The sequence below is a fragment of the Oryctolagus cuniculus genome, chromosome 9 (assembly GCF_964237555.1).
Source record: "Oryctolagus cuniculus chromosome 9, mOryCun1.1, whole genome shotgun sequence".
Lineage (NCBI taxonomy): Eukaryota > Metazoa > Chordata > Mammalia > Lagomorpha > Leporidae > Oryctolagus > Oryctolagus cuniculus.
The window spans coordinates 35,453,880-35,480,897 of record NC_091440.1 but is presented as its reverse complement, the minus strand read 5'-3'; the positions used below and the strand labels follow the sequence as shown (position 1 = coordinate 35,480,897).

The window sequence follows — 27,018 nt, the reverse complement described above, 5'->3', positions numbered from 1 at the left end:
AATTAATCTAATTTTCGGGGCTGGCACTATAGTGTAGTAGGCGACACTGGCATCCCGTATGAGCACTGGTTCTATTCCTGGCTGCTCCATTTCTGATCCAGCTCTCTGCTGTGGCCCGGGAAAGCAGTAGAAGATGGCCCAGGTCCTTGGGCCCCTGCACCCATGTGGGAGACCTGGAAGAAGCCCCTGGCTCTTGGCTTCGGATTGGCCCAGCTCCGGCCATTTGGGAAGTGCACCAGCAGATGGAAGACCTTTCTCTCTGTCCCACTCATCTGTAGCCCTACCTCTCAAATAAAATCTATATTAAAAAAAAAAAAAAAAGCCGCTAATTGTCTTCAGACCAACATCACAACAAAACTTGGATCTTTGCATTGTCTCCATCTAGTGGCTAAATATGGGGCAACACCAACTTCTACCACATTCTTAGAACTGCTCTTGAAGCTTTGGATTTCCAGAACCGCGGTGGAGTGACACCAAGTTTGTGTCAACAAGAAATTACAGAACTTAGTTCCACAGCAAAAACAAGTGGGAGCCAGCACTGTGGCCTAGCGGGTAAAGATGCTGCCTGCAGTGCTGGCATCCCATATGGGCGCTGGTTCTTGTCCTGGCTGCTCCACTTCCGATCCAGCTCTCTGCTGTGGCCTGGGAAAGCAGTAGTACTTGGACCCCTGCACCCATGTGGGAGAAGCTCCTGGCTCCTGCCTTAGGATAGGCCCAGCTCCGGCCGTCTGGGGAGTGCACCAGCAGATGGAAGATTTCTCGCTCTCTGCCTCTCTGTAACTCGGCCTTTCAAATGAATAAATCAATATTAAAAAAAAAAAAGGATATCTGTACAGTATATGGAACTTGACCTTTTTTTGTAAAAGATTTATTTACTTGAAAAAGTTACACAAAGAAAGAGAGGCAGAGAGAGAGAGGTCTTCATGCGCTGGTTCACTCCCCAATTGGCCACAACAGCCGGAGCTCACCAATCTGAAGCCAGGAGCTAGGAGCTTCTTCATTTTCTTTCATGCAGGTGCAGGGCCCCAAGGACTTGGGCCATCTACTGCTTGCCCAGGCCATAGCAGAGAGCTGGATCGGAAGTGGAGCAGCCGAGACTTGAATTGGCACCCCTATGGAATGCCAGCACTGCAGGCAGTGTCATCACCTGCTAGGCCACAGCGCTGGCCCTGAAACTTGACTTTTAAAGCAAGATTCAAATAGTTATATCTGACATCCCATATCAGAGTACCTGAGTTTGACAACCAGACTCGGACTCCAGCTTTCTGCAAATGTGAACTCTGGAGAGGCAGCATGGGATGGTTCATAGTGACTGGGTTCCTGCATCCCACATGCAGACCTAGATTGAGTTCTTGGCTTTCCTGGATTTGGGCCCAATGGGGAGCCATTACAGGCATTTGGGTAGTGAACCAGCAGATGAGAGCACACCAATGCTCTTTGCCTGCCTCTCAAATATTTAAAATTTTTAAAAACACTCAAGATTTTTCATTGACCCTAAGAATGTTAGTAAGTGAAAGATTCTGCAGTTACCATACAGATTCAGGTTGGCTCTGACACAGAAAGCATGGCATTCACATGTGTGTGCTTTAAGAATTATCTAACCTGTCAACTGTACTTAGATGATGAAAGAGAACTTTTGAGTAGATAAGGAGTCAAGAACATTTTCAAAAGAGTAGTTGGGAAACCAGACTGCACTTCTGAGTTTCCAAGTATTTAAAGGTGACTTCTATTTTGCTATTATGTTATAAATGTTTTAACATTTTCTCTAAGGGAAACCATTTCACTCAAGTTCGAATTATGTTAAGGCTTTAGAATAAATACAAGGGGGCTTTCCAAAAGTTCATGAAAAAAAAAAAATAAAAAGGTAAATTTACTTTGATACAAAGGTTTTTTTTAATTCAAGCATAATTTTTTTCACATTGTCCACTTTTTATTGAAAACAATGCAGTTTCCAGTTTGTCTTGCACCAAAATAAACATCTCTTGTAAAAAATTTCTTTGAAAGGCAGAGACATGTTTTCCAGCCACTGGTATACTCTCTTCACATGCCCACATTAGCCCACAAAAGCAGGGACTCAACTGGGGTGAACCCAGCAGCCAAGAACTCCATCTGGATCTTCCATGTGGGGACAGAGACTCAACCCTGAACCATCATCTGCTGCCTCCAGAAGGCATATCAGCATGAAGCTGGAATCCAAATAGAGCCAGGACTCATATCCAGGCTTTCAACATGGGCTGCAGCTATCCCAAGGGGCTTAATAGCTGTATCACTAAACTTGCCCTTTAATTTCATTTTTCCACAAATTTTTTTGAACAGTCCTCATGAGCCTGGCCCCATAACAGGTAAGTACATGTACAAAGTGTTATCTAATGCACTACTGCAGGTGGAGAAAAAGTCAAAAGTGAAAATAACCACTAAATGCTAAATATTTGGAACCCTTAATCAGTAGTGGAATCCCTTTTAAAAATGGGGGGGACGCCACAAGCCTTAGGGAGTTTTACAGTCTACTCCAGTGGCTCTTCGAGATGACTGTTGCCATGTTACAAAAACTGCAATGTTCCAAAACCTACACACATACTGTTTTCTCCCTGTTCACAAAGGGAAATGGGCTGGACAGAATCTGTTTCTGGCATCTTCAATTACTGTTCTTCAAATCTTCTTGATTTTTCTCTCCCCTGTTTAAAACAAGTTTGGGAGCAGGCAAGTGGCACGGCAGTTAAGTCTCCCGCTTTGTACACTCACATTCCATTTTGGGCTGCCTGGTTCAACTCCCAGCTCTGCTTCCAATTCCAGCTTCCTGTTAATACACATCCTGGGAAGCAACCAATGATGGCTCAAGGACTTAGGTTCCTGCCACGTGCGTCCCTGGCTTTGACCTGGCCCAGCCATGACTGTTGCGAGCTTTTGGGAAGTGAACCCGCAGATGAAGATCCCTGCCTTTCAAATAAAATGAAAATAAATAAAATAACCTTTTAAAAGAAGTGAAGGTGGACATTCAGCCTACTGGTTAAGAAGCTAGTTCAGACCCCCATGTCACACATTGGAGTACCTGGGTTTCAGGCCAGCTCCAGCTCCTGACTTCAATTTCCTGTTAATGTAGACCCTGGGAGGTGGCAATGACTTCAAGTAATTGGGTTCCTGTTATCCACCTGGGAGACCCAGATGGCATTCCCAGCTCCTGGCTTTTGTCTAGCCCAGGCATTTGGGAAATGAACCAGCAATGTAAACTCTCTTAAAATTTAAGAAGTTAGGATACTACTTGTACTTCTGTTTTACTGATATTCTAAGGATAAGCACTTACCTTGGAGAATAAAAAGTTTTGTGGCATTTTAAAGGAAAGTTGTGGATCAGGAAGCAGGTGGATTTTCCTGATTGCTTGATAACATTAAAACCGGCCCCTCAGATAAAACTGGGGTTGGGGTTGGTGCAAAGACTATATAATGTGCAGGGGAGAGATTAACTCTAGCCTCCTAAAGGACCTAGTTTTGCCTGAACCTTCTTCACACTAACTCCTTCTTTCTAGCCTAGGCTTTTCTGTAAATACAAAAAATTCTTAGATTGCAGTATATTGATTTACTCGTCAATCATGCCTGTTTTGTCAAAATACCTCAGATTACCAAAGTAAATAATGCCAAGAGTTTAAAAAACTATTCTGACTTATAGACATTTATCTTTAAAAACCTACTAGGCAAAGACCTTTTCAAGCAGAATTTTGTTCTAATGTTTTATAAGTTCTCATTCTCAGTGAAGAACCTTTCTGTAATTTAAAAACTTTTAAGTTAGTTAACATTTCATGGTAGATTTTTAATTTTATAAGCATCAGAGTTTATTTCAAGAACAGATTCCATTTGCCTAATCTTGTATCTTCAAAAAAGGCAGCCTACTGTATGTTTCATGTTAAACATTATATTTATTAAATATGGATTTGAAGCTAACCCCATAAACTTCTAAGTTAACTAATTTTAAAATCAAAAAATTAGTATATATTTTGGTAGTTTTTAAAAATAATACAGCAGCATTAGTAACTATCTTTATTCTCAAACTGATAAAAGCATTTAACATATACTTTACAGTATAAACAAATTAGTGCTATGCATTTTACTTTAAAGTGACAAAGTATTTCAAGCATTATATAATTCAATTTGTACAAAAACTAAATTTCCAAATAAAGCTTTGGTTAGAACTGATTATGTACTGTGAAATCCATTTTCCAAAGTTGTTCAAGAGAGGAAAAATAAAATCATCCACTACTACCAATATGTCTTGTACAATCAAAGGTCTTTACTATTTATCAAGAAGGAAAATAATACAATAATTTATTTTACTTTTCAAGTCTGGATCAATCTTTTTTCTTTCTCATTTTTAAGTGGCTACAGGGTAGAATACCATTACTTTCGAAAAGCATACTTTATACAGAAAATCACCTTTTATTTTATTCTTATAAAGGTCATCTATTTTTAGATTCTTAGCTTCCATAACTACCAAGACATCTTCTAAAAGTCACACTACTGAAGAGAGCCATTTCAAATATGACTATATTCCACTGGGGATAAATTGCTAATTTCCCTTAGGAGGGGAATATTTACCAGCACTAGAGCCCAGAATCAAAGTTTATATAATTTCAAGAAAAACAAAAACAAAAACAAAATATAGCCCCAAGCTTAGTAGTTTTACAGACTCTAAAATGCATGGCTTACCTTTATTCATATGAAAGTAATATAAAATACTATTTAAATAATATAAAAAATCAGCTCAACCAAATTAACAATCACGAAACTGCAGACATTTTTCTATTAAAGTTTTCCAGTTTACTGAGCAATATTTACTCAAAAATATGTTTATCAACATAGCCTCTTTAAAATTCACTGTTTATGCTGAACTATACACTGGGTGCTCCTTTTATGGTTTTTAAAATTCTACTTACAATTATATAATTCCAAAATGGAAAAAAAGAGCCATCACTAAAATTCACTGGAAACTAATATTCTTTCATGGAAACAACGTATAAACATTTTAAAGTTCTACCCTTAATTATTTCAATTTGGCTTTTTAAAGTAGATAAGCTTTTCCTTTTGATTGCTGTGTAATACTTCAAAACTAGTTTAAACAAAGATAAAGAAAACCAAGGAGAAATAGTAAAGCATTCCTTACTTTACATACAATGCTTCAAGTGCCACATACAAAGTAACATCACAGAAAAGAACTTACATAGCTTAGCAGATTACGGAACAAACCTAAGAGTTTATACAAAGCTAAACACTGTCTCCCATTCCATTTATTTTCTTTTAATTTGATCTTGGCTCTGAGTATTATCCTTCTATAGTAACCATTGTGTGACACCTTTTCTAAGGGTTCCAATTATTTTTATGTATTTCTTTTTCTTTAAACTGCTTTGTAACATTAGAGAACATTCAACCAATCTTTTTCATTAGATAAGATATATCCTACATTTTTTCTCACAAAATGCTCACTTTCCTGAGCTATATTAAACACCTTATAACAGGTGTATGTATAACTGAAGACCCTAAAATGTCAAGTTTACATTTTTAAAAAATGCATAGAGAACATAACATTTCAGAAAACCTATTAGTACTCATTTCTTGAATATTAAAATATATGTTTTGTTTCCTTCAGACTGTAAACTGTTTAACTTTTAAAACTGGTTATTACTTTCATATCTGAAACTACCTCTTTTTTGGAGATTTGATTGCTGTTATACTAAAGAAACAAATGGAGTTTTCTGAAACAATCCTTATATACTCAACTGAAGTTATCAAATTTCTGTGCCACAAAATAGTAGAATTATATCAGAACTACAGCAAATAAACTTTTATTATAATACATTTGCTTGAAGTTAAGGTGCTATTTGTCATGCCCTATTATCATGTGGTCTTTACCAAGTGGGCATCATATCTGGAAACCATACCCTACCGAGATGCTTAGACACCTCCCAGTGAATCTGCTCCAAATTATACTTTTGATCAGGAATTAATACTTCTTCCATAATGGATAACTGAGACAGGCGGCCACCACACATCTTCACAAACTCAACAAAGGCACTACATGAGACTTCACATTCACCTAGTCCAATGGCTGACAAATTTTTGCAACGTTCTGCAATGCGAATTAACTCTTCATCAAGTGGTCGTAATCCATTAGCACATACTACTAGTTCAACTAGCCTGGGGCAGGTCATTCCCACACGGCCAAGCACATCTTTGCTGACTGATCTCCCAAAGTAAAGATGGGTAGCAGGTATTTCATAACGAAAGAATGGGTCAAATTCCTCTTCATATAAAAAAAAATACATCACTAAGTTCACTTTGGGCGAATGTTTGATGAAAGCATCCCAGCTGCTCTTCTGAATAGTATGAAAGTGTGTTTGCCCAGGATTCTCACTGACTACATCAATGCGCAAATGTTCTAAACGAACGTGTTTTTCAGAAGACAAAGCAAGTAGCAACTCATCACTTAGTAAGTGGTAGTTCAGGGCCAGTTCTCGTAAGCCATGACACTGATCAGCCACACAAAGGATACCTTGGAAGAAAAACACAAAGTTATTTACAAGTTTTTATACAAGTTCAACCGTTCAGAACTTTAACTATGGACACATCCCACAAAATGTTGCTTGTAGTTCTCTTACCACACAGCTATACATAATTTAGTTGTATAATTGAATTAGTAGATAAGTCAAATCTATTACTAATTTTCTCTAGAAGAAAATGAAACCAATTCTAAATCCTAATAAAACTCACTTATCACCTCAGAAGAATCATAACATTAATAAGTGTGTCATTTATAATATATACCAGAGCTAATTTTATCCCATTCACAGTGCTGTATTTTTTTACTTTGTTAACTTAATTAACTACTGGTTAAAAAAATTACTAACACTAAACTTATAGCTGAAAATAAGAAAAATTACATGATCACTTTAAGGGTCTGAAGGAAAATCTTTTTGAAATTCAAACCCTAATTCTAATAGCTCCCGGCTTCAGATTGGCCCAGCTCCAGCCATTGTGGCCATTTCGGGACTGAACAAGCAGATGGAAGACCTCTCTCTGTTTCTCCTCTGTAACTTTGCCTCTCAAATAATTAAGTAAATCTTTTTAAAAAAAACTGATTTACATAACTAAATTTACAAAATAAAAAAAGTTTCCACCAAATAATTAAAAGTTTAATTGCTGACAGTATAATGTTTACCAAATGCCTAAGAAAAAAAAAATAATTAAGATCTCATTAGGTAAGACAGTCAAAAATAACCAACAAAGTCTCATTAATGGAAATACATAGCACCAGGCGCGGTGGCTCGCGCCTATAGTCCCAGCTACTCGAGAGGCTGAGACTGGAGGATTGCTCAAGTCCAGGAGTTCTGGGCTGTCGTGCACTATGCCGATTTGGTGTCCACACTAAATTCGACATCAATATGGTGACCTCCCGGGAGCAGGGGACCACCAGGTTGCCTAAGGATGGGTGAACCGGCACAGGTCAGAAATACATAGCATGACACTAGGAGCTCTAACACACCCAGAAAGCAGTCCTTTACAAAGTTTTCTAGGGGATTTTTCCTCTCTTAAAGCCCCACCACTCCATGCCGCTCTGGCTGGAGGTCTGTAACTCTAATAAAGCTTGCTTTTAAATCTCAAAAAAAAAAAAAAAGAGAATGCTTTCTGTATTTAGGGCAACACGCTTCATAACTACCCAAAACTGTTACCCTAGCAACAGATGACTGCCAAAGATCAGTATTTGATCTCCAAAGTGACCTCATATAAGAATTCTACCCACTGGGGACCAGCGCTGTGCAATAGTGGATAAAGCCGCCACTTGCACCGGCGACATCTCATGTGGACTCTCGTTCGGGTCCCAGCTACTCTACTTCAGATCCAGTTCTCTGCTGTGGGCTAGGAAAATAGTAGAGGATGGCCCAAGTGCTTGGGCCCCTGCAGCCGCATGGGAGATCCAGAGCCCAGAGGAAGCTCCTGGCTCTGGATCGGCACAGCTCCGGCCATTGTGACCAGTTAGGGAGTGAATCAGTGGATGAAGGACTTTCTCTCTCTCTGCCTCTCCTTCTGTGTGTAACTCTTTCAAACAAATAAATAAAATCTTTTTTAAAAAAATAGAATTCTACCCCAAGAGGCATTCTCTACTAGCTAATAACCTACTCAATACATTCCTTTTTATGTTTAGAAACAAGGAAAATAAAACATACACAGTATTTTCATCTACTGTTTACTGTACAAGTCTAATATACCAGGTACTAGCTGTTTTCCCTCAAATCCTGAAAAAAGTTTTAGAAAACCAGTTATTTCTAATTTAGAAGTTGAGGCAGCCAGCTAAAAAAAAAAGCAAAGTTGGACTACAAACACCAGCTAAATGACTGTTACATTCGTGCATTTAACTACTGGTTAAAAAGGGATAAGACAAAAGCTGTCAAAGGTCAAAATGTACAGCAATGGGAAAAGATACAACAGAATCAGAGAAAAGAAAAATTCAATCACCACAATGAGAGTCACCAGAAGAGGAAGTAATGGACAACAGTGCTTTACTATTTACTGCCAAGTTTCTGCCCTCCACGAGGCATGTATATACTCTGAAATACACCCTGATCATCCTACAAGGTAACAGGAGCACATCATTATCCTTTTGCAGTCTCAAAAAGCTTGATATAGAGAGACAACACATGGGAAACGGTAACCAAAGATGCAAATGAAAGAAACTCTGAGATGCCATTTATTAACTACTAAAGGCGCAGTGGAAGCATAATTCTACAAATGGCTCCCAAGATCCCATGCGCTAACACCTGTCATCTGTGAATACAGTAAGATGCCATGTCCACGATTATATTATGCTGTATAGTACAGTTGGCCCCATAGATTACCTGAACTAAACACATGAACCCCTTTAAAAGCAGTTTTCTGCTGCCACTGTGACACAGTAGCTTAAGCCACAGCTTGCGATGCTGGCATCCCATATCAGAGTGCTGGTTGGAGTCCTGACTGCTCTACTTCCATTCCTACTTGCCACTAATGCACCTGGAAAAGCAGTGGAAGACAGCCAAATACTTAGACCCTTGTCACTCATGTGGGAGACAGGATGGAGTTCCTAGCTCCAGTTTTGGCTTGTCCACATATGGATGTTGTGGTCACTTCAGGAGTGAACCAGCAGATCTCACTCACTCACTCTCACCCTGCCCCCAGTAGCTCTGCCTTTGAAATAAATAAATCTTTTAAAAAGATAAAAAAAAATTTCTGGCTGGTTGCAAAAGATGGAGACTGAGAGAAGCTACAAGTGCAAAGGAGATTTAACATGTTACTCATGGCTTTAAGATGGAGAGGGCCAAGAAAAAAAATTGCGAGCAAGTCTGAGACAAAGGCTCCCACACACAGCCTGTTGCTGACAGCAATAAGGAAATGAAATGCCAACCTATAACTGCAAAGAAATGAATTCAACCAACGACTTGAATGAGTGTAGGAGCTCGAATCTTTCTTTGTGCCTCCAAATTAAGAGTCTAGCCTCCTTGCCACTTGATTTCAGCCTTGTAAGACTCTAAGCAGAGAAGGCAGCTGAGTCATGCCTACACTTCTGACCTAGAGAACTGTGAAAGAATAAATAGGTGTTGTGCACTCAATCGGACTTACCACTAATGGTAGAGCTAGAAACGTGCTTTGGGATTCCAAATCCCATTAAGGTGGCATGTACCAATGCCATCTTACTAAAGTGATCAGTTTAAGTTCATAATTGATCATAAAGATAGGATTAAGTGTCAAAGGGATCACATAAACAAGACTAATAATAACTGATAGAATTAAAAAAGCAGAGAACAATCCAACATGGGAAGTGGGATACACTGCAGACTCATAGAAGGGCAGCTACCCTAAACAGCACTCTGGCCTCAGAATCAGCCCCTAAGGTGTTCAGATCCGGCTAAAAAGCCCATGAGAGTTTATCAGGCATGGAAAGTCAAGACACTATAGCAAAAAAAAAAAAAAAAAAAAAAAAAAATCTAAATGAAAGATCTCTGTGAGTGAGATCCCAGTGGAAAGAACGGGCCATCAAAGAAGGAGCTACCTTTCTCTGAAGGGAGGAGAGAACTTCTACTTTGATTATGGCCTTGTCTAAATAAGATCTAATGAGATCAAGAGGCTTCCACAGCCTTGGCAGCTCATGACAAGAACCTCGGGTGATTACTGACATCATAAATAAGAGTGTCAATTGTTAAAACAACAACAGGGGTCACTGTGCACTTGCTCCCCATGTAGGATCTCTGTCCTTAATGTGTTGTACCATGTGAATTAACGGTAAAACTAGTCTTCAAACAGTACTTTATACTTTGTGTGTCTGCACGGGTGCGAACTGTTGAAATCTTTACTTAGTGTATACTAAATTGATCGCCTGTATATAAAGATAATTGAAAATGAATCTTGATGAAGAATGGGATGGTAGTAGTAGGAGATGGGATGGTTTGTTGGTGGGAGGGTGGTTATAGGGAGAAAAAACTGCTATAATCCAAAAGTTGTACTTTCGAAATTTATATTGATTAAATAAAAGGTAAAAAAAAAACAAAGCCGGCGCCGCGGCTCACTAGGCTAATCCTCCGCCTTGCGGCACCGGCACACCGGGTTCTAGTCCCGGTCGGGGCGCCAGATTCTGTCCCGGTTGCCCCTCTTCCAGGCCAGCTCTCTGCTGTGGCCAGGGAGTACAGTGGAGGATGGCCCAGGTGCTTGGGCCCTGCACCCCATGGGAGACCAGGAGAAGTACCTGGCTCCTGCCATGGGATCAGCGCGGTGCGCCAGCCACGGCGGCAATTGGAGGGTGAACCAGCAGCAAAGGAAGACCTTTCTCTCTGTCTTTCTCTCTCACTGTCCACTCTGCCTGTAAAAAACAAAAACAAAAAAAAAAAAAAAACAAAAAAAAAAAACACACAAAAACACCAAATGGAACTCAAATGCTCAAATGGAACTTCTGGAAACAAAAAAATAAATAAATAAGCTGCTACATTTGTGGTTGTTAGTTATGTATCACTAGAAAACTAGTAAGGAGTTACAAGTGTTTACTTAACATAGTTACAAAAATAAAAGTGGTATACTATTAGAAATAAGTGATTAAAAAGACAACCCAATTAAAAATAGGCAAAGGATCCGAATACATATTTCTCCAAAAAAGGCATAAAAATGGGGGCCGGCACCATGGCGCAGTAGGTTAATCCTCTGCGCGGCGCCAGCATTCCATATGGGCACCGGTTCTAGTCTCGGCTGCCCCTCTTCCAGTCCAGCTCTCTGCTATTGCCTGGAAAAGCAGCACAAGATGGCCCAAGTTCTTGGGCCCGCATCCACGTGGGAGACAAGGAAGAAGCAGCTGGCTGCAGGCTTCAGATAGGCACAGCTCCAGCCATTGCAGTCATTTGGGGAGTGAACCAACAGAAGGAAGACCTTTCTCTCTCTCCCTCTCACTGTCTGTAACTTTAACTCTTAAATAAAATAAAAATTAAAAAAAATTTTAAAAAGGTATTAAAATCGCCAAAAAGCACATAAAAAATACTCAACATCATTGTCATCAAGAAAATGCAAATCATAACCACAGTGACAGACTAGTTGACAGACAGAAGGATAGCTATAATCAAAAGCACAAATATCAAGTGTTAGGATGTAGAAAAGCTGGAGTCTTCATGCACTAATAATGGCAATGAATGGTCCAGCTGCTATGGAAAACTACCACATGCAAAAACAGTTAATTTTTTTAAATCATAGTAAAGGGGCAGGCGTAAAAAGTCGTAGGCAGGCTAAGGCCGCTGCCTGTAGTGCCGGCGTCCCATATGGGCACCAGTTCACATCCTGGCTGCTCCAGTTCCAATACAGCTCTCTGCTATGGCCTGGGAAAGCAGTAGAGGATGGCCCAAGGCCTTGGGCCCCTGACCCACGTGGGAGACCTGGAGGAAGCTCCTGGCTTCTGATCGGCGCAGCTCCAGGCATTGCGGCCAATTGGGGAGTGAACCAGCAACTGGAGGACCTCTGTTTCTCTTTGCCTCTCCTTCTCTCTCTCTGGAACTCTTTCAAATAAATAAATAAATCTTTAAAAAAAAATCATAGTAAAAAGTATAAACAAGTATACAATCTTAAAAGAACTATAATACAAATGTTAGCTTATCAGTGAGGAAGAATAGTAAATAACTGAATGTTCATTTGTTCAGTTAATTCCCCAGAACATACACAATGAGAACCAAAAAACCACAAGACCAAGCAACAGAGAAAAGAAGGTAAGAATAGCATGTTTTCTCATAAACACTCAAAAGTGAAGAAAACACAAGCATTCCAAGAACCAACGGAGCTCCAAACACAGTATGAAAGTAACAGAAAATCAAAGGATGAAGCCCAATAAACAGACAAGGGCCAGAACATACCAACTTTGTAAGACCAGGTAAAGAGTATGGATTTTATTTAAAGCACAGTGATAAATTTTGAAGGAAAATGGAAGGAAAAACCAAATTTACACTTTAGAAGGATTACTCCGGTTGTAATACAGAAATTAGATTACAGAAGAACAGCATTGCAAATTAGGGAATCTGTTAAGAGAGTACCATACAAATATACTGGTGATCTAGACTAGAGTAGTTGTTGAGCAGAGATGGAGAAATGTAGAGACTGAAGGTCTATTTTAGTGATGGAGTTGCAAGACCTTGGTGACTGAGGATGTAGGCAAGGTAAGTAGGAAGAAACAAGGAAGTCTGTGAAATTCCTGACAACTGGATCAATGGTGCCACTCACAGAGAGCAAAAGAGGAAGAGCAAGAGATCTGAAAAAAAGGGAAAGTTCTTTAGTCCCAAGAACCAGTGAGACATTCTAGAGCACGGGCTACTGAAAATTTAACACACAGCTCTCAAGTTCCAGAGACACACAAAACAGGAAGTATTAATATACATAACACACCTGAAGCCACAGAAGATGACACTATCCAGAGGGCTAAAAAGTCTAAGTCATATAGAACACAAACACCAAAAATTTAAGGGATAAAAAGAGAAACCAGCAAAGAGAACAGGAGGGCAGAGAGGAAGGAAGAAATGTCAGGAGTGTAACAAAGAAGCAATAGTCTTTGGTGAACGGCCAGTGGGAGGTGGCACACCCTCTATGGCCCAGGGATGGCGGTGCTGCTTCCGGATCTGCTGATCTTCAGGAAGCTGCAGAGATAGAAACCAGAGCTCGCCACTGTGCAGGGTGTCCTCCTAGGCGTCCACATGAAAGGGTTTACAGCTTTAATGGACAGGTGGAGCCTGACCTGCAAGTCGGACCATGACATGGACAAACTGGCCCACACCTTCAGTTACTACATTAGTGACGCTGTGGAGCAGAATGTGCTTCTGGCACTCTGGACAGTGAAACAAAATCAACTGAGTGACATCATTACCTTGGTGACAAAATGCAGTCTGAAGATACAAGAGAAATTTGCGATCTACCACATCAGAAATGGCCAGGACCTACAGCTAAAGACAGGCAGTAGCTCCTAAAAGAGTGATCCAAGAAGAGAGGAAAAAATATACCTATAAAAATTTCAAAAGAGAAATGACAAACCAGTGGCAAACTGTTATAAAGACAAAGGGTGAATTCCTCTACTATATAGAGGCACCTAGAAATCAGGAAAAGACTAACATTCTAAAAAATATGGGCAAAGGATATGAGTAAATCATACGCAGACAAAGACATACATGTATTTTAACATGTTAAAAGATGGACACCATCATTCATGATGAGAAAAATGCCAGTTGAAAGTACATTGAGATATTCTTTCCTATGTACAGACAATACTTCAGATGGTGGACAACACATTCCTGGCGACACTGTGAGGATTGAGCCTTCTCACACTGGTGGAGTGAACAATGGTACAACTTCTATGGAGGGTAATTTGGTAATCTTTATCAAAATTACAAATACATTTGTTCTTTAACCCAGCACTTCTGAACCACTTCTGAACAAATGTTCCTATGGGTATACGTGCAAATGACTGAAATAAGATTATTAATTATGGTATGGTTTGTAATAAAAGATTGAAAACAACAAAACAACCCATGTAGAGAAGATTAGTTAAATAATAAGTCTACTCCGGGAGATTCTCTACAACTTTAGAAAAGCTGTTCTAATATGGCAGTATTGCCAAACCTCGCTAAGCAAAAAAATATGTAAAACGCTGTTTAGAATGATTTCTTTTATATCAGGAGAGAAAATAACTTTTGTTGTTTATATTTGTATTACATAAACACAGGAAAGATGTAAGAAACTAGTAAAATTACCTTTAGAGGGAATATAGTAGAAACAAGACATTTTAGTGTATATTATTTATATAATTTCAGGTTTGGGGGGATTTATTTTATTTATTTGATAGGCAAAATGACAAGGATAGAAAGAGATCTTCTATCTACACTATATTCCCCAAATGCTCACAGCACCCAGGGCTAGTTCAGGCTGAAGCCTGAAGCTCCATCTTGGTCTCCCCGCATGGGTGGCAGGGACAGAATTACTTGGGCCATCACATGCTGCCTCTGTAGAGTATACATTAACAGGAAGCTGGGAGGAGCCAGGACTTGAATGCAGGCATTCCAATTTGGGATGTAAGCATCCCAAACAGGTTCTTAACCCACTGTGTCACATCACTCACCCCTGTAGTTTACTTTTTGAAATATGTTATTGTATAGCATAGTAAAAAATACAATCCAGTATAATAAAATTAAAAAACCACATCAAGAATTTCACCCATAACAGTCAATATTATAGGAGAAGCTCAGTACATGAATCTTCTTCACTGCAGTCTAGAAGCAAGAGTAAAAAATCATGCTCTTATATGGCATTTGTCCTTTCCTGCCACGCATTTTGGGGACTTTTGCCTTTTTTTGTTTGTTTATTTGCTTACTGAGAGATTTTTGATACTGTACATAGAAATATTTGTATACTTTTAAAACTATCATCTTAGTCAAAGAATACGTTCATTATGCACAAAAGTTTTTGTATACTCCTTGGTACATCTTTCCTCCTGCCAACTCCCTCCTCATCCCTAAGCAACCACCAATCTCCTTTCTGTCACCAGATGTTATTCTGCATTTTTTAAAGAATGTTATATAAGTAGGGGTCGGCACTCTGGTGCGGCAGATAAAGCCGCTGCCTGCAGTACCAGCATCACATATGGGTGCCACTTAGAGACCTGGCTGCTTCACTTCTAATCCAGCTCTTGGCTTATGGCCTGGGAAAGCAGTGGAAGATGGCCCAGGTGCCTGAGCCCCTGCACCCATGTGGGAGAGCTGGAAGAAGCTCCTAGCTCCTGGTTTCAGGTCGGCTCAGCTCTGTTACAGCCATTTGGGGAGTGAACCAATGGATGGAAGATCAATCTCTCTCTCTGCCTCTTTATTTATTTCAAATAAATAAATAAATCTTAAAAAAAAAAAGTACTATATAATGGGATTGTACAGTTGTATTTTTTGGCTACTTTCACAGTAATTATTTTGCAATTCACCTATTTGTACTGTGAATCAACAGTTCATTCTTTTTTATTGCACAGTAATATTGTATTGTGTAACTATACTACAATTTGTCTATCCATTCTTATTTATGGGCATTCAAGTTGTTAATTTCTGGCTTTCACAAATAAAACCGTTATGACATCTGTGAAAAAAAAAAAGCAAATAGTCATTAAGTGTCAAATACAATTCAGACAACATAATGACTATATGAAATGGGAGAAAGGTTTAATAAAATGTTCACTGGAGTAGATAATAGCACCTACTTTCAACTTAGAGAAATTGTACAAATATGCAAAACAGATAGAAGGAAAATATGTAACATGTTAAATTTTAGTATATGTGCTGCTGAAGCAAGCACATATTATTTTTTTAAATAAAATCTCACAGGGCTATATTCTTCAACTAAAAAGTATTACAAATAGCCACTCTTTTGCCTTCCTTCCTGAACAACTACTCTGAAAGCCATTAGATGGGAGTAGCTTATACTACACTATTAGAACTGATATGCATATTTAATAGAATACTGAGCTCACAGTTTCACACAGACACCAGAGGCACTAAGGCTCTGATACAGTGTGGCAAATGCTATCCATTATGTTCTGAGTACTATGGAAACATGCAAGTGAGGGATCTAAACCAGAATGGAGGAGGGACAGTAAAACAACTAATACCTAGGCTGAAATTAAAAGCTGGACTTCAGTCAGCTAAGGAGGCTTAGAAAATTTTAAGTGTTCAACAGTAAAAATGAATTAACCACACACAAAGGTACAAAGAACTGTAGTTTCATTTGGATCAAGTAAAAGCTGCAGGTGAGTTTAGCAAACAAGATTAAAGAGATGGGTGGAGGTCAAAGTACAAATGACCTTGTACAGTATGAAGCTCTGAGGTTTGGACTTTACTCTCATAAGCAGATCTATACAGTACACAGTAAACTGTAAACAAGGTTACATGGGAAGCAACTGCCAAAACCTTTTTTTCCCAAGTTCTACTTTTTTATTAATATCCTCATCAATATAACTTGATGTGGCAGAGGGCCAGTGCCGAGGCTCACTAGTCTAATCCTCCGCCTGTGGCGCTGGCACCCCGGGTTCTAGTCCCGGTTGGGGCGCCGGATTCTGTCCCAGTTGCTCCTCTTCCTGTCCAGCTCTCTGCTGTGACCCAGGAGTGCAGTGGAGGATGGCCCAAGTGCTTGGGCCCTGCATCCGCATGGGAGACCAGGAGGAGACACCTGGCTCCTGGCTTTGGATCTGCACAGCGCGCCGGCCATAGCAGCCACTTGGGGGTGAACCAACGGAAAAAGGAAGACCTTTCTCTCTGTCTCTCTCTCTCTCTAACTCTGCCTGACCAAAAAAAAAAAAAAAAAAAAAGACAACTTGATGTGGCAGAAAGGGCTAGGAAAATATAACAGTATACCCAGAGAGTACTACCACAAAGACCCCCTTCTTGTGCGAGACTTGGGAAAATAAGCAAGTAACTTCCATCCAAGAGAAAATCATTCCCTTGGGGAAAAGGTAAGGTTTTCATTATGGCAAGGATTTAGAAAGTGTTTGTAAAGAGATCAAAGATGTAACACTGTCACTTAAAGAATAAGTTTAACAAATGGTACAGCTAAAGATTGGGAAGGATGTCAGTGGGAAGAATTAAGAAGGCAGAAGAGAGTAATACGAAATTCATGTTCATACTTATTTTTGAATAAACCATATAGAATTAAATACATAATTTAAATCTGAATACTGCAGTGATACTTAGAAAATTTCACGCAAGAAAAGTTGAAAAGAGCTTTTATTTGATGGACTCTTGGCCCCTAAATTCAACTCAGACAAGGCATTTGTTATGAAACACAAGACAACCATTTAAATACAGCTCTTCAGCCTTTACAGAGAAAGAAAAAAAGCAGCTATGCGGCTGTTCTGACTCAAAACCTACCCTGTTAGCTCAATTACAATTAGAGGAGCACCTCAGGCAGACCTCGTATTTAATTTTATTCATTTTCCAGCACATGCTGTATACAAACTGCCAAATAAGATGATTAGAAAATAAGCTAAAAGTCAGCATCAGGGCTAGTAACACTAAATAATTTATAGTATTGTATGATGACACTGAAAATATTTTTATGCAAGAAAGAGGAAACAGTCACACTGACAACCCACCTTCAAGGTTAATGATCACAGTTCTACTAAATTTGATAAACACATTAATGTATTTTAATAAAATTTGTCTGATAAAAACATACAACGTACCTGCTGGAGAGACGTGAGGACAGCTGCTCATTTTTAGTAGCTTGAGCGTATCACTGTTGTTAGCTACCAATACTTTGAGGGATGGATCATCTACAGGAGTATCATCTATCTTAAGCGAGGACAGGGACTTGGAGTTTACAAATACAACCGTCAGTGCAGAGATAAAATGAGACTGAAAAGCATAAAGAAAAATTAAAAGTTTCAGTTTTCAGAACTGACAATTGAAGGTCTCCTCTTTTAACACCAATATGGTTTATCTGAACCCTAATTATGTATTTCATGACTGTTTTAGGGATAGCAACTCTTCTCTTCACTCTGCTGTGTTGTACCAACCAACGCAAAAGCCATGAAAGACTCATTTGGAATGCAGAAGCTCATATAAAATTTCACTCTAAGACTAAATTGTACTTAAATAAAATTGCCAGTTTAAAACTTTCTCAGATATACTGATTATCTACAGTATCTTCAAGACTTCTATTCGGTTTTAATGTACTCTGTTCACAAATACACCAAGAGTATCATTCAACATATTATATATAGGTATCTGTGGACACAGAATCTGACAAGAAACACTCTAGGGAAACAGGGGTTAAAGCATTTGCAAAACATGTGACTCTGAATCAGAGCAGAGACAAAAAACTCAAACCAGTGGGAAAAGAAACCAGGAGAGTAGGGAAAGGAAGGACATCACATGCTCCGGTACATTCCTCTACATAATCAACTTCACCTTCATGTAAGCTTTATAAATTCTCTCAGCAGAGAAAAAGGATCAGGGCTCATCAATCAAGAAACTACAACGAGACACTCATCTTCTTGGTCACTTTCACTAATGCGCTTTTTCTACTTATGCTGATTAAATAACTTGTTAACTACTGAAATTCTGATTAACAATTTACTTAAATGTGTCTTCTAATATTTTCATAACGATTATATCTTTACACATTTCTTCATTAATATGCTCATGTTTGCATCAAGTACTTTGTTATCCATTCCCTTAGTTCTGATCAAAAACATTTCTTCCACATTCTCTTTAGTTCTTTCAGAATTTCCAAAATACAGCAACACCTTATTTGAATCTTCTACAAAAGCTATAAAAGGACAACAGCATAGGGGCCAGCATTGTGGCACCAGTCAAGCCATTGCCTGCAACATCAGCATCCTATATGAGCATCAGTAAATGAGCAGGAGTGCCAGTTCCAGTCCCAGCTGCTCCACTTCCTATCCAGCTGCCTGCTAACACACCTGAGAAGGTAGTGGAAGATGGCCTAAGTTCTCTTTCTCTATCTCTCCCTAATTCTGCCTTCCCAATAAATTAAACACAGACACACACACACACACACACACACAATTTAAGCATTTGGGGGGCTAATTTAGCAAGAAAAAGGGCAGTCCCAGATGTATCAATAGTTCTCAAACTAGTACCATATATATGCACAGTGACAACCACTGAATAAAAAGAAAAAAAGATTACATTATGTTCAACCTATCTTTTAATATGGTATACAAGTACAATTCAAAAAGTTTGTGGACAATGGAATTAGAAGTATAAGTTTCTTTGGAGGTAAAAAAAAAACTTTTGAAATCTATGCATAGTTTTTTCATAATACATAACACTTTTTTCCAGGTATTATTAAAAAGAAGTTATGCACCAAAAGTAACTTTTAAAAAAATACTTATTTGAAAGGTAGAATTGGGGGTGGGGGGAGAAACTTATCTTCCATCCACTGGTTTACTTCCCAAATGGCCACAATGGCTGGACTGGGCCAGTCCAGAGACAGGAGCTTCTTCTTAGTCTCCCATATGGGCACATGCTCCTAAGCACTTGGGCCGTCTTTCTGCTGCTTTCCCAGGTACATTTAACAGGGAGCTGGATCAGAAGAGGAGCATCCTGAACTTGAACCAGTGCCCATATGGGATGCCAGCATCACAGGTAATGGCTTTAACCTTTATGCTACCACAGCCCCAAACTTTTTTTTTTTTTAAATTAATTTCTTTTTTAAAGAATACAAATTTCATATGTGCAACTTTAGGAATAGTTATTCTTCCTATGATACCCACACTCCCATCGCTCCTCCTCCTCCTCTTCCCCTTGCCAGTCCCATTCTCCATTAAGATTCATTTTCAATTAACTTTGTACTTAGAACACCAACTCTATACTAAGTAAAGATTTCAATAATTTGCACTCACACGCACACACAAAAAAACTGAGAACAAGAATCACAGTTACCTCTCACAATACAACTCATTGAGGACAAAGGTCCTGCATGGGGAGTTAGTACACAGTGACTCCTGTTGTTAATTTAACAATTAACACTCCTATATATGACTTCAGTGACCACCCAAGGCTCTTGACATGAGCTGCCTAGGCTATGGAAACCTTCTGAATCCACAAACTGTCAGTATTTAGACAACACCATGAGCAAAGTGGAAGTTCTCTCCTTCCATTAGACAAAAGTACATCCTTCTTTGATGACCATTTCTTTCCGCTGCGATCTCACTCACAGAGATCCTTCATGTAGAGTATTTTTTTTTGCTACAATGTCTTGGCTTTCTATGCCTGAAATGCTCTTACAGCCTTTTCAGTCAGACCAGAAAGCCTGAAGGGCTGATTCTGAGGTCAGAGAGCCCCAAACTCTTTTAATTCCATTTTCCCATAAACACTAAAGTACCCATCTGTTTTATGTATGCCACATGTTGAGTGTATATATATATGTGTGTGTGTGTGTGTGTGTATATATATATATATATATTTAACTCCTGAGTATAAAAATTTTCATTAGCACATAATAGTACATATGCATGGAGTACAATGTGATATTTCAACACATGTATACAACGTGCAGTAATCAAATCAGGATAATTAGTATTTCTATCTCTTTATCATTTCTTTATGTTTGGAGCCTTTAAGTTCCTCTCTTCTAGTGCTTCTCAAGAACACGTTATTGTGAACCGAGTCACTCTACTGTGCTGTAAAGCATTAGGATCTATCTAGTGGTATTTTGGCACCTATTATGCAGCATAACCTTCCCTGTGTCTAGTAATCACTATTCCACTCTCTTCTACTTTAAGAACAACTTTTATAGCTTCCCCATCTGACAGATAACACATGTCATATTTGTTGTTCTGTGCCTGGTTTATTCCACTTAATGCTAACATCCTTTAGTTCCACCCAGTTTGCCACATGACAAGATTTCATTTTTTTATGGTTGAGTAATACTCCACTGTGTAAGTATATTTGCTTTTAATTATGGTAGGTACACAGAAAATCTATTCAGAACTTTTCATTTCCATATAAAGCCTTTAGAAGGTAATATATACCAAACAGTTCAGTTCTTCTTAGAGCAGAGTTCTGGAACCATGTTAATTAGAAGCATCTGGAATACTTGCAGGAATGGGAGGTTTGGAGTCATCCCAAATTTGGAATAAGGACAGGAATCCAAGCTTTTGGGCATTCCTCAGATGATGATTTTTAGGCACATAAGTCTATGAACCATAGTGATCTAACTTACAAATTCAGAATCCTCTTTTTAAGATTTGCTTATTTATTTGAAAGGCAGAGTGAGAGACGACAAAGAGACAGGAAAAGATCTTCCATCTGCTGGTTCATTCAGCAAATGGCTGCCAACAGCCAGGTCTGAGTAGGCCCAAAGCCAGGAGCAATCTTGGTCTCCCACATGGAAGTTAGGGGTCCAAGTACTTGTTATAATCTGCTGCTTTCCCAGGTATATTAGAAGGGAGCTGGATGGAAAGTAGAGCAGCTGGGACTCAAACCAGCACCCCAATATGGATGCGCGCATCACAAGCTGCTTAACATGATGTGCCACAACACAAGCCCCACATGTACTTAGAATCTTAAATCAAACAGATGCTCCTGCCCATATCCTTGCCAATATACTTAATTTAACACATGAGGGAAACGCTGAGATTTAATGAAGCTTTTGTTTTGTTTTGTTTTGTTTTGTTTTGTTTGAGAGGCAAAGAGACCAAGAGAGTGAACACACAGGAAAATCAATCAAAAACTCTGAAATCAACTGGTTCTATATATGGCATTAATATTCCACTAAAACAACTAGCTGGGTTATAATATATCTCAATTTAGTAATATTCCTTCTTGAATCATTTCAGTAAATTAAACTGTTAGCTGTTTATAAAGGTATTTATATTTCAGTTCTTGGTGTCCTCAGAAAAAACTGTCAAATTACTATTGTATATTAACCTACTCAACATTAGCTCACATAATTTAGGGCCCTTTATCAGCTGCATTTCTATAAAATGCGCCCTTCTTATTTTCCTATTTTAAGAGAATATTTCATGAAACTGTATGTGTAGGATCATGTTAGAACATACAGGAATACAAACACCTCTTCACAAAAATATTTATTTTTTTAAAGACTTATTTATTTATTTGAAAGTCAGAGTTACACATAGGAGGAGAGGCGGAACGGCAGAGAGAGAGAGAGAGAAAGAGAAAGAAAGAATCCGCTGGTTCACTCCCCAACTGGGTGCAATGACTGGAGTTGTGCCAATCCAAAGCCAGGAGCTACGAACTTCTTCCTGGTCTCCCATGTGGGTGCAGGGGCCCAAGCACTTGGGCCATCTTTTACTGCTTTCCCAGGCCATAGCAGAGAGCTGGATTGGAAGTGGAGCAGCTAGGACTCTAACTGAAGCCCATATGGGATGCCGGCACGGCAAGTGGTGGCTTTACCCACTATGCCACAGCGCTGGCCCCCAAAAATATTTATTTAAATAAAACATCAACTGAAGTATACTAACTCTACTCAAGAATAAACATTTAGGGGCTGGCGCTGTGACATAGTAGGTAAAGCTGCCACCTGCAGTGCCGGTATCACATATGGATGCCAGTTTGAGACCTGGCCACTTCACTTCTGATCCAGCTCTCTGCTATGGTCTGGGAAAGCAACAGAGGATGGCCCAAGTGCTGGGGCTACCACATCTGTGTGGGAGACCCAGAGGAAGCTTCAAGCTCCTGGCTTCGGATTGGCGCAGTTCCAGCTCTGGCAGCCATTTGTGGAGTGAACCAGCGGATGGAAGATTTCTCTCTGCCTCTGCCTCTCTATAATTCTACCTTTCAAATAAACAAATAAATCTTAAAAAAAAAAAAAAAAAAAGAAACCTTTATAAATATTTTGTAAGTAGGCTGCACCTGTTCTAGATATTAGCATCTTTGACTCTAACTTCACTAATCTGCTCTGAATGCCCCAAAAGACTTACCTATAAAGTCTCTTTTTTTTTCCTAATATGTTTCTTTCTGTCTTACTACCTGTTTCCTTTTAGCATTTCCTAGAGAATTCTCTGTGAATTCATTTACCCTTTAATCTTACCAATGAAGAAGTACAAGGTGATTTTTAAAAATCATTCTAAAAAATACCATTTCTCAATATTCTAAATGGTAATTGGCTTTCCATCATATGTACTATTGTTTTTTCTTTACAATCTCCTTGTCAACTCGAGAAATGGCAGGTCTGTACTGGATTTCTCTGTAAACAGCTCATAAAAGAAAATCAGTAGATACCTTTGGTAAATCCATAAAGCTTGGCCGAGCAGTCGAAATAAGTCCAAGTGTTTTTAAAGAACAATTCACAAGTTGCGATAATATATCACAGGCTGCTTCAGCAGACTCCTTGCTGCTGTCCACCTTAGGAAAGAAAACAACTTTTACTTTTGCACATACTTATATTTCTTTGTGCTTAATTTTACAAAAGAAATACAGTTGTTAGTTTACTGCATGGTAATTTAAAGAACACTCTTTCAATCACCCTACAACTTCAGCTTTTTCTGAGTCCCCCCCTGAAAAATTTAAATATAATTGTCAAGACAGCTTTCATTATAACATATACATTTAATGTGGAAATGATACAGCTTTTAAGTTGATTTATTCTAAACTGACTATATAAGCTAATGGAACAAATTTTTACTATTTGAAAAATGATGAGTATCTGGTAGTAGATCAAATAATACATGTAAATAAAATGTCTGTGGTGCACATTTCAAAGCACCAGAAATGAATGACTGCTTACTGAGATTGTTCAGATGCATCACCATATAGTATACATCATTAATCTTTTAATAGAAATATAAATATATAGTAAAATCAGGGTAAAAGTAATACCAGTTAAAAGTAATACCATTAATGTCTAGATTCATGTCCAATACCTTATCCCAAAAATGTTTAGTTGTAAAGCTAATGTACTAATTTATATTACAATTTCAGAACTTGTTCTAAGATTTTTTTTTATATCAGTGGTTCTCCAAATGTGGTCCCTAGACCAAGAGCATCAGCATCACCTGGATGCTTCTTAAGACATGTGCATTCTCACATTCAACAAGACCATCTCAATCAGAAACGCTCAAGGGGCCAGCGCTGTGGTGCAGCAGGCTAACACCCTGGCCTGAAGCGCCAGCATCCCATATAGGCGCCAGTTTGAGACCCAGCTGTTCCTTTTCCGATCCAGCTCTCTGCTATGGCCTGGGAAAGCAGTAGAGGGTGGCCCAAGTCCTTGGGTCCCTGCACCTTCATGGGAGACCTGGAGGAAGCTCCTGGCTCCTGGCTTCGGATCAGCGCAGCTCTAGCCATTGCAACCAGTTGGGGAGTGAACCATCGGATGGAAGACTCTGACTCACTCACTCTCTCTCTCTCTCTCTCTCTCTCTCTCTGCCTCTCCTCTCTCTGTGTAACTCTTTCAAGTAAATGAATAAATCTTAAAAAAAAAAAAAAAAAAAAAAAAAAAAAACCAGAAATGCTGAAGGCAACCCAGCAGACTTCGTCTTAACAAGCAATCCAGGTGATTCTGTGCACAAAGTTTGAGAACCACTGTTCAGACTAATAACTGACTACAAGCCTCTTTGGCCTTCAGTCCATGGTAATTTAAATATTATCAGGTGAGCCCAGAAGAATCCTGTGATGTGGCTCTTTTCTGGTATGTAAATCAGAAACTATTTCTCCAGGAAAATAAACAACCCCTAATAAACATGTTCAATTTATAGCACCAATGGTTTTATGGAGGTTATATTGAGTTGGGTCCACGTGAATATTGTTACAAGGCTATAAAAGAATAAAACTGACTAGTCAATCTACCGTATGGGATCAGTCTTTAAGATCTACAGAGCAACAGATTACATTCTTTTTATAGCATTACATTATAATACTCTTAGACAACTCATGAATGACTAAAACCAAAGAGAAGGCTCTTCAAGTTTCTTTCCTGGGGACCGGAAAATGAGGGGTTCCTGGATGTTTGATTTCTCCACCACTGCCCAACCCTTGCCTAAAGTTATAGTTGCCAGATAACATACAAGACAACCAATTAAATTTGAATTTCAGGTAAATAACAATTTACAGTAAGTACATCCCAAACATTGCATGATATGTATCTATACTAAAAGTTACCTAAAACTCAAACTATCCATTGCATATTTTTTTGTTGTTGTTATGCTTGGTAATCCTATTCCTAGTGGCATAAATGCCTTTGTGCATTTTTCTGGGAAGATCACAAGATACCCAACCATTACCATCACCCCTTGGGCAGACACAGAGAGATAAGCAGGTAATCACCAACTAAGAGGAAATGACATTCGTGGAAGGAAGACAAATCTTTAGTTATCATGAAAACATCTAGTTTAAAGACCATTGTTTTATGCAGGTTTAACTTGAGTTGCTTACCAATTGCTACATATGAGTATTGTACTGTTACCTTTCAACCATTAATTGTCAACTGTTTGCTACAAAAAATCTAGAGTTTAGTTAAGGATTCAGGGAACATGCTCTTATTTCATTATTCATCCCCCAAACAAATAAACAAACAGAAAAACCACTGTTTTGTTAAACTATTCTGGACATCTCAAAAACCTACCTTACTTCATTTATCTCTTCACTGCATGATTTCCAATGCTGTCCTTCCCAACAATGAAAAGAAACAATTCTCTTTGGCATTTTTCCATGTACCTTTTTCTATTTCTAAAATATATTCATCAAAACTTTTTACATGAAGTTTCTCTACTTCCTTTATATTAAAGATCTCATATCAAAAAACCATCAAAGCAAGCAAAATTAGTTCCTGTTTAATAGATGTGGCAATCAAGTTCTAGTCAATCAAAATTTTGTTGCTGACAGCTTTGGTCAATGATTTATGCTTATTTAGCAGTCATCTTTGCTCTTTCAAGAAGTTATTAATAATTAAAACTGAATAATTTAGCTCCATCAAATATCACAATTATTTTTGACTGCTTCTAAAGAATATAATAATTATAAATCTTCAAGTACCTTCCCCGAAAAGGCAGATATTTTAAAAACAGAGATGTATTGGTTTAGATCATAAAATCACAACATAAAGATGGTTTATTTTCTAAAAGAAGGAGTTGAAGTATTACCTTGAAGCTGACATACTGTAGATGGTTTGAGTGTCTTTTAATAATCTGTTTGATCAGCTCTGGATGGGTGGCTTTCAAATAAGATGTGGCTGGCTGATTCAGTTCAAATTCAAAACATCTCCACAAGTCAGGCATGTGAAATACCTGGTTCCAGCTGCGGCAAACTTGTGAAGCATGAGCCCGGTCAAGAAGAGGCAAATATTTAAACACATGGAGAATAATGTCCTGAAGGAGATTACCCCAATCACAAGTCTGAGAATGCTCATTTGTAGTCCTCAGTTTCTTGGATTTCTCTGCAGGACCTTCCTCTGATGAATTATGGTCACTCTCTCTTACTCCTCGTTTCATCCTGTTCAGAAAAATAAATCATTTTTTTCATTCTACCTAACTTTTGAATATACCCCCAAAACTCAATCTTCTGTCACTGAGATGTTTGTGTTTACATATACAAACATAAATATGCAGAACTGGACCAGGAATTCAAGGAGATTACCAAAACAAAAATACTGAAAAATACCAATGAAAACCAACAAAGGTTTTACAAATTCCCTACATTTTTGGCAGGTGTTTTCAAGCAGTTACCTTTATTCTGTACTACCCGGAGGGAAAATTTATTATTGCTTTGAAACTACACCAAGAATCTGTATCTCAAACACCATAATCAACTAACTCATTAGGGAACCTAAAATGGAATTTTCCAAAGGTTTCTTTTTCTTTTTTTTTTTTTTTAAAGATTGATTTAGTTTACTTGAAAGTCCCAGTTACAGAGAGGCAGAGAGAGAGGTCTTCCATCCGCTGGTACACTCTCCAGATTGCTGCAAAGGCCGGAGCTGTGCCGATCTGAAGCCAGGAGCCAGTTGCTTCCTCCAGGTCTCTCATGCGGGTGCAGGG

The 27,018-nt window shown here is 38.7% G+C and overlaps 1 protein-coding gene across 3 annotated transcripts in view; it reads right to left on the bottom strand.

Annotated features, from left to right (window-relative positions):
• Positions 1-4,018: 4,018 nt before the first annotated feature.
• FBXL3 (F-box and leucine rich repeat protein 3) overlaps positions 4,019-27,018 on the bottom strand; it is a 28,319-nt gene continuing 5,319 nt past the window's right edge. For all 3 annotated transcript variants that reach the window (XM_008260067.4, XM_002712991.5, XM_017343539.3), the window contains exons 2-5: positions 26,128-26,476; positions 23,273-23,395; positions 17,740-17,911; positions 4,019-6,537 (exon numbers count right to left, since the gene is read on the bottom strand). In XM_008260067.4, coding sequence (XP_008258289.2) covers positions 5,894-6,537; positions 17,740-17,911; positions 23,273-23,395; positions 26,128-26,475 — 1,287 coding nt within the window. In that variant the 5' untranslated portion in view covers position 26,476 and the 3' untranslated portion in view covers positions 4,019-5,893. The remainder of the gene's footprint in view (positions 6,538-17,739; positions 17,912-23,272; positions 23,396-26,127; positions 26,477-27,018) is intronic.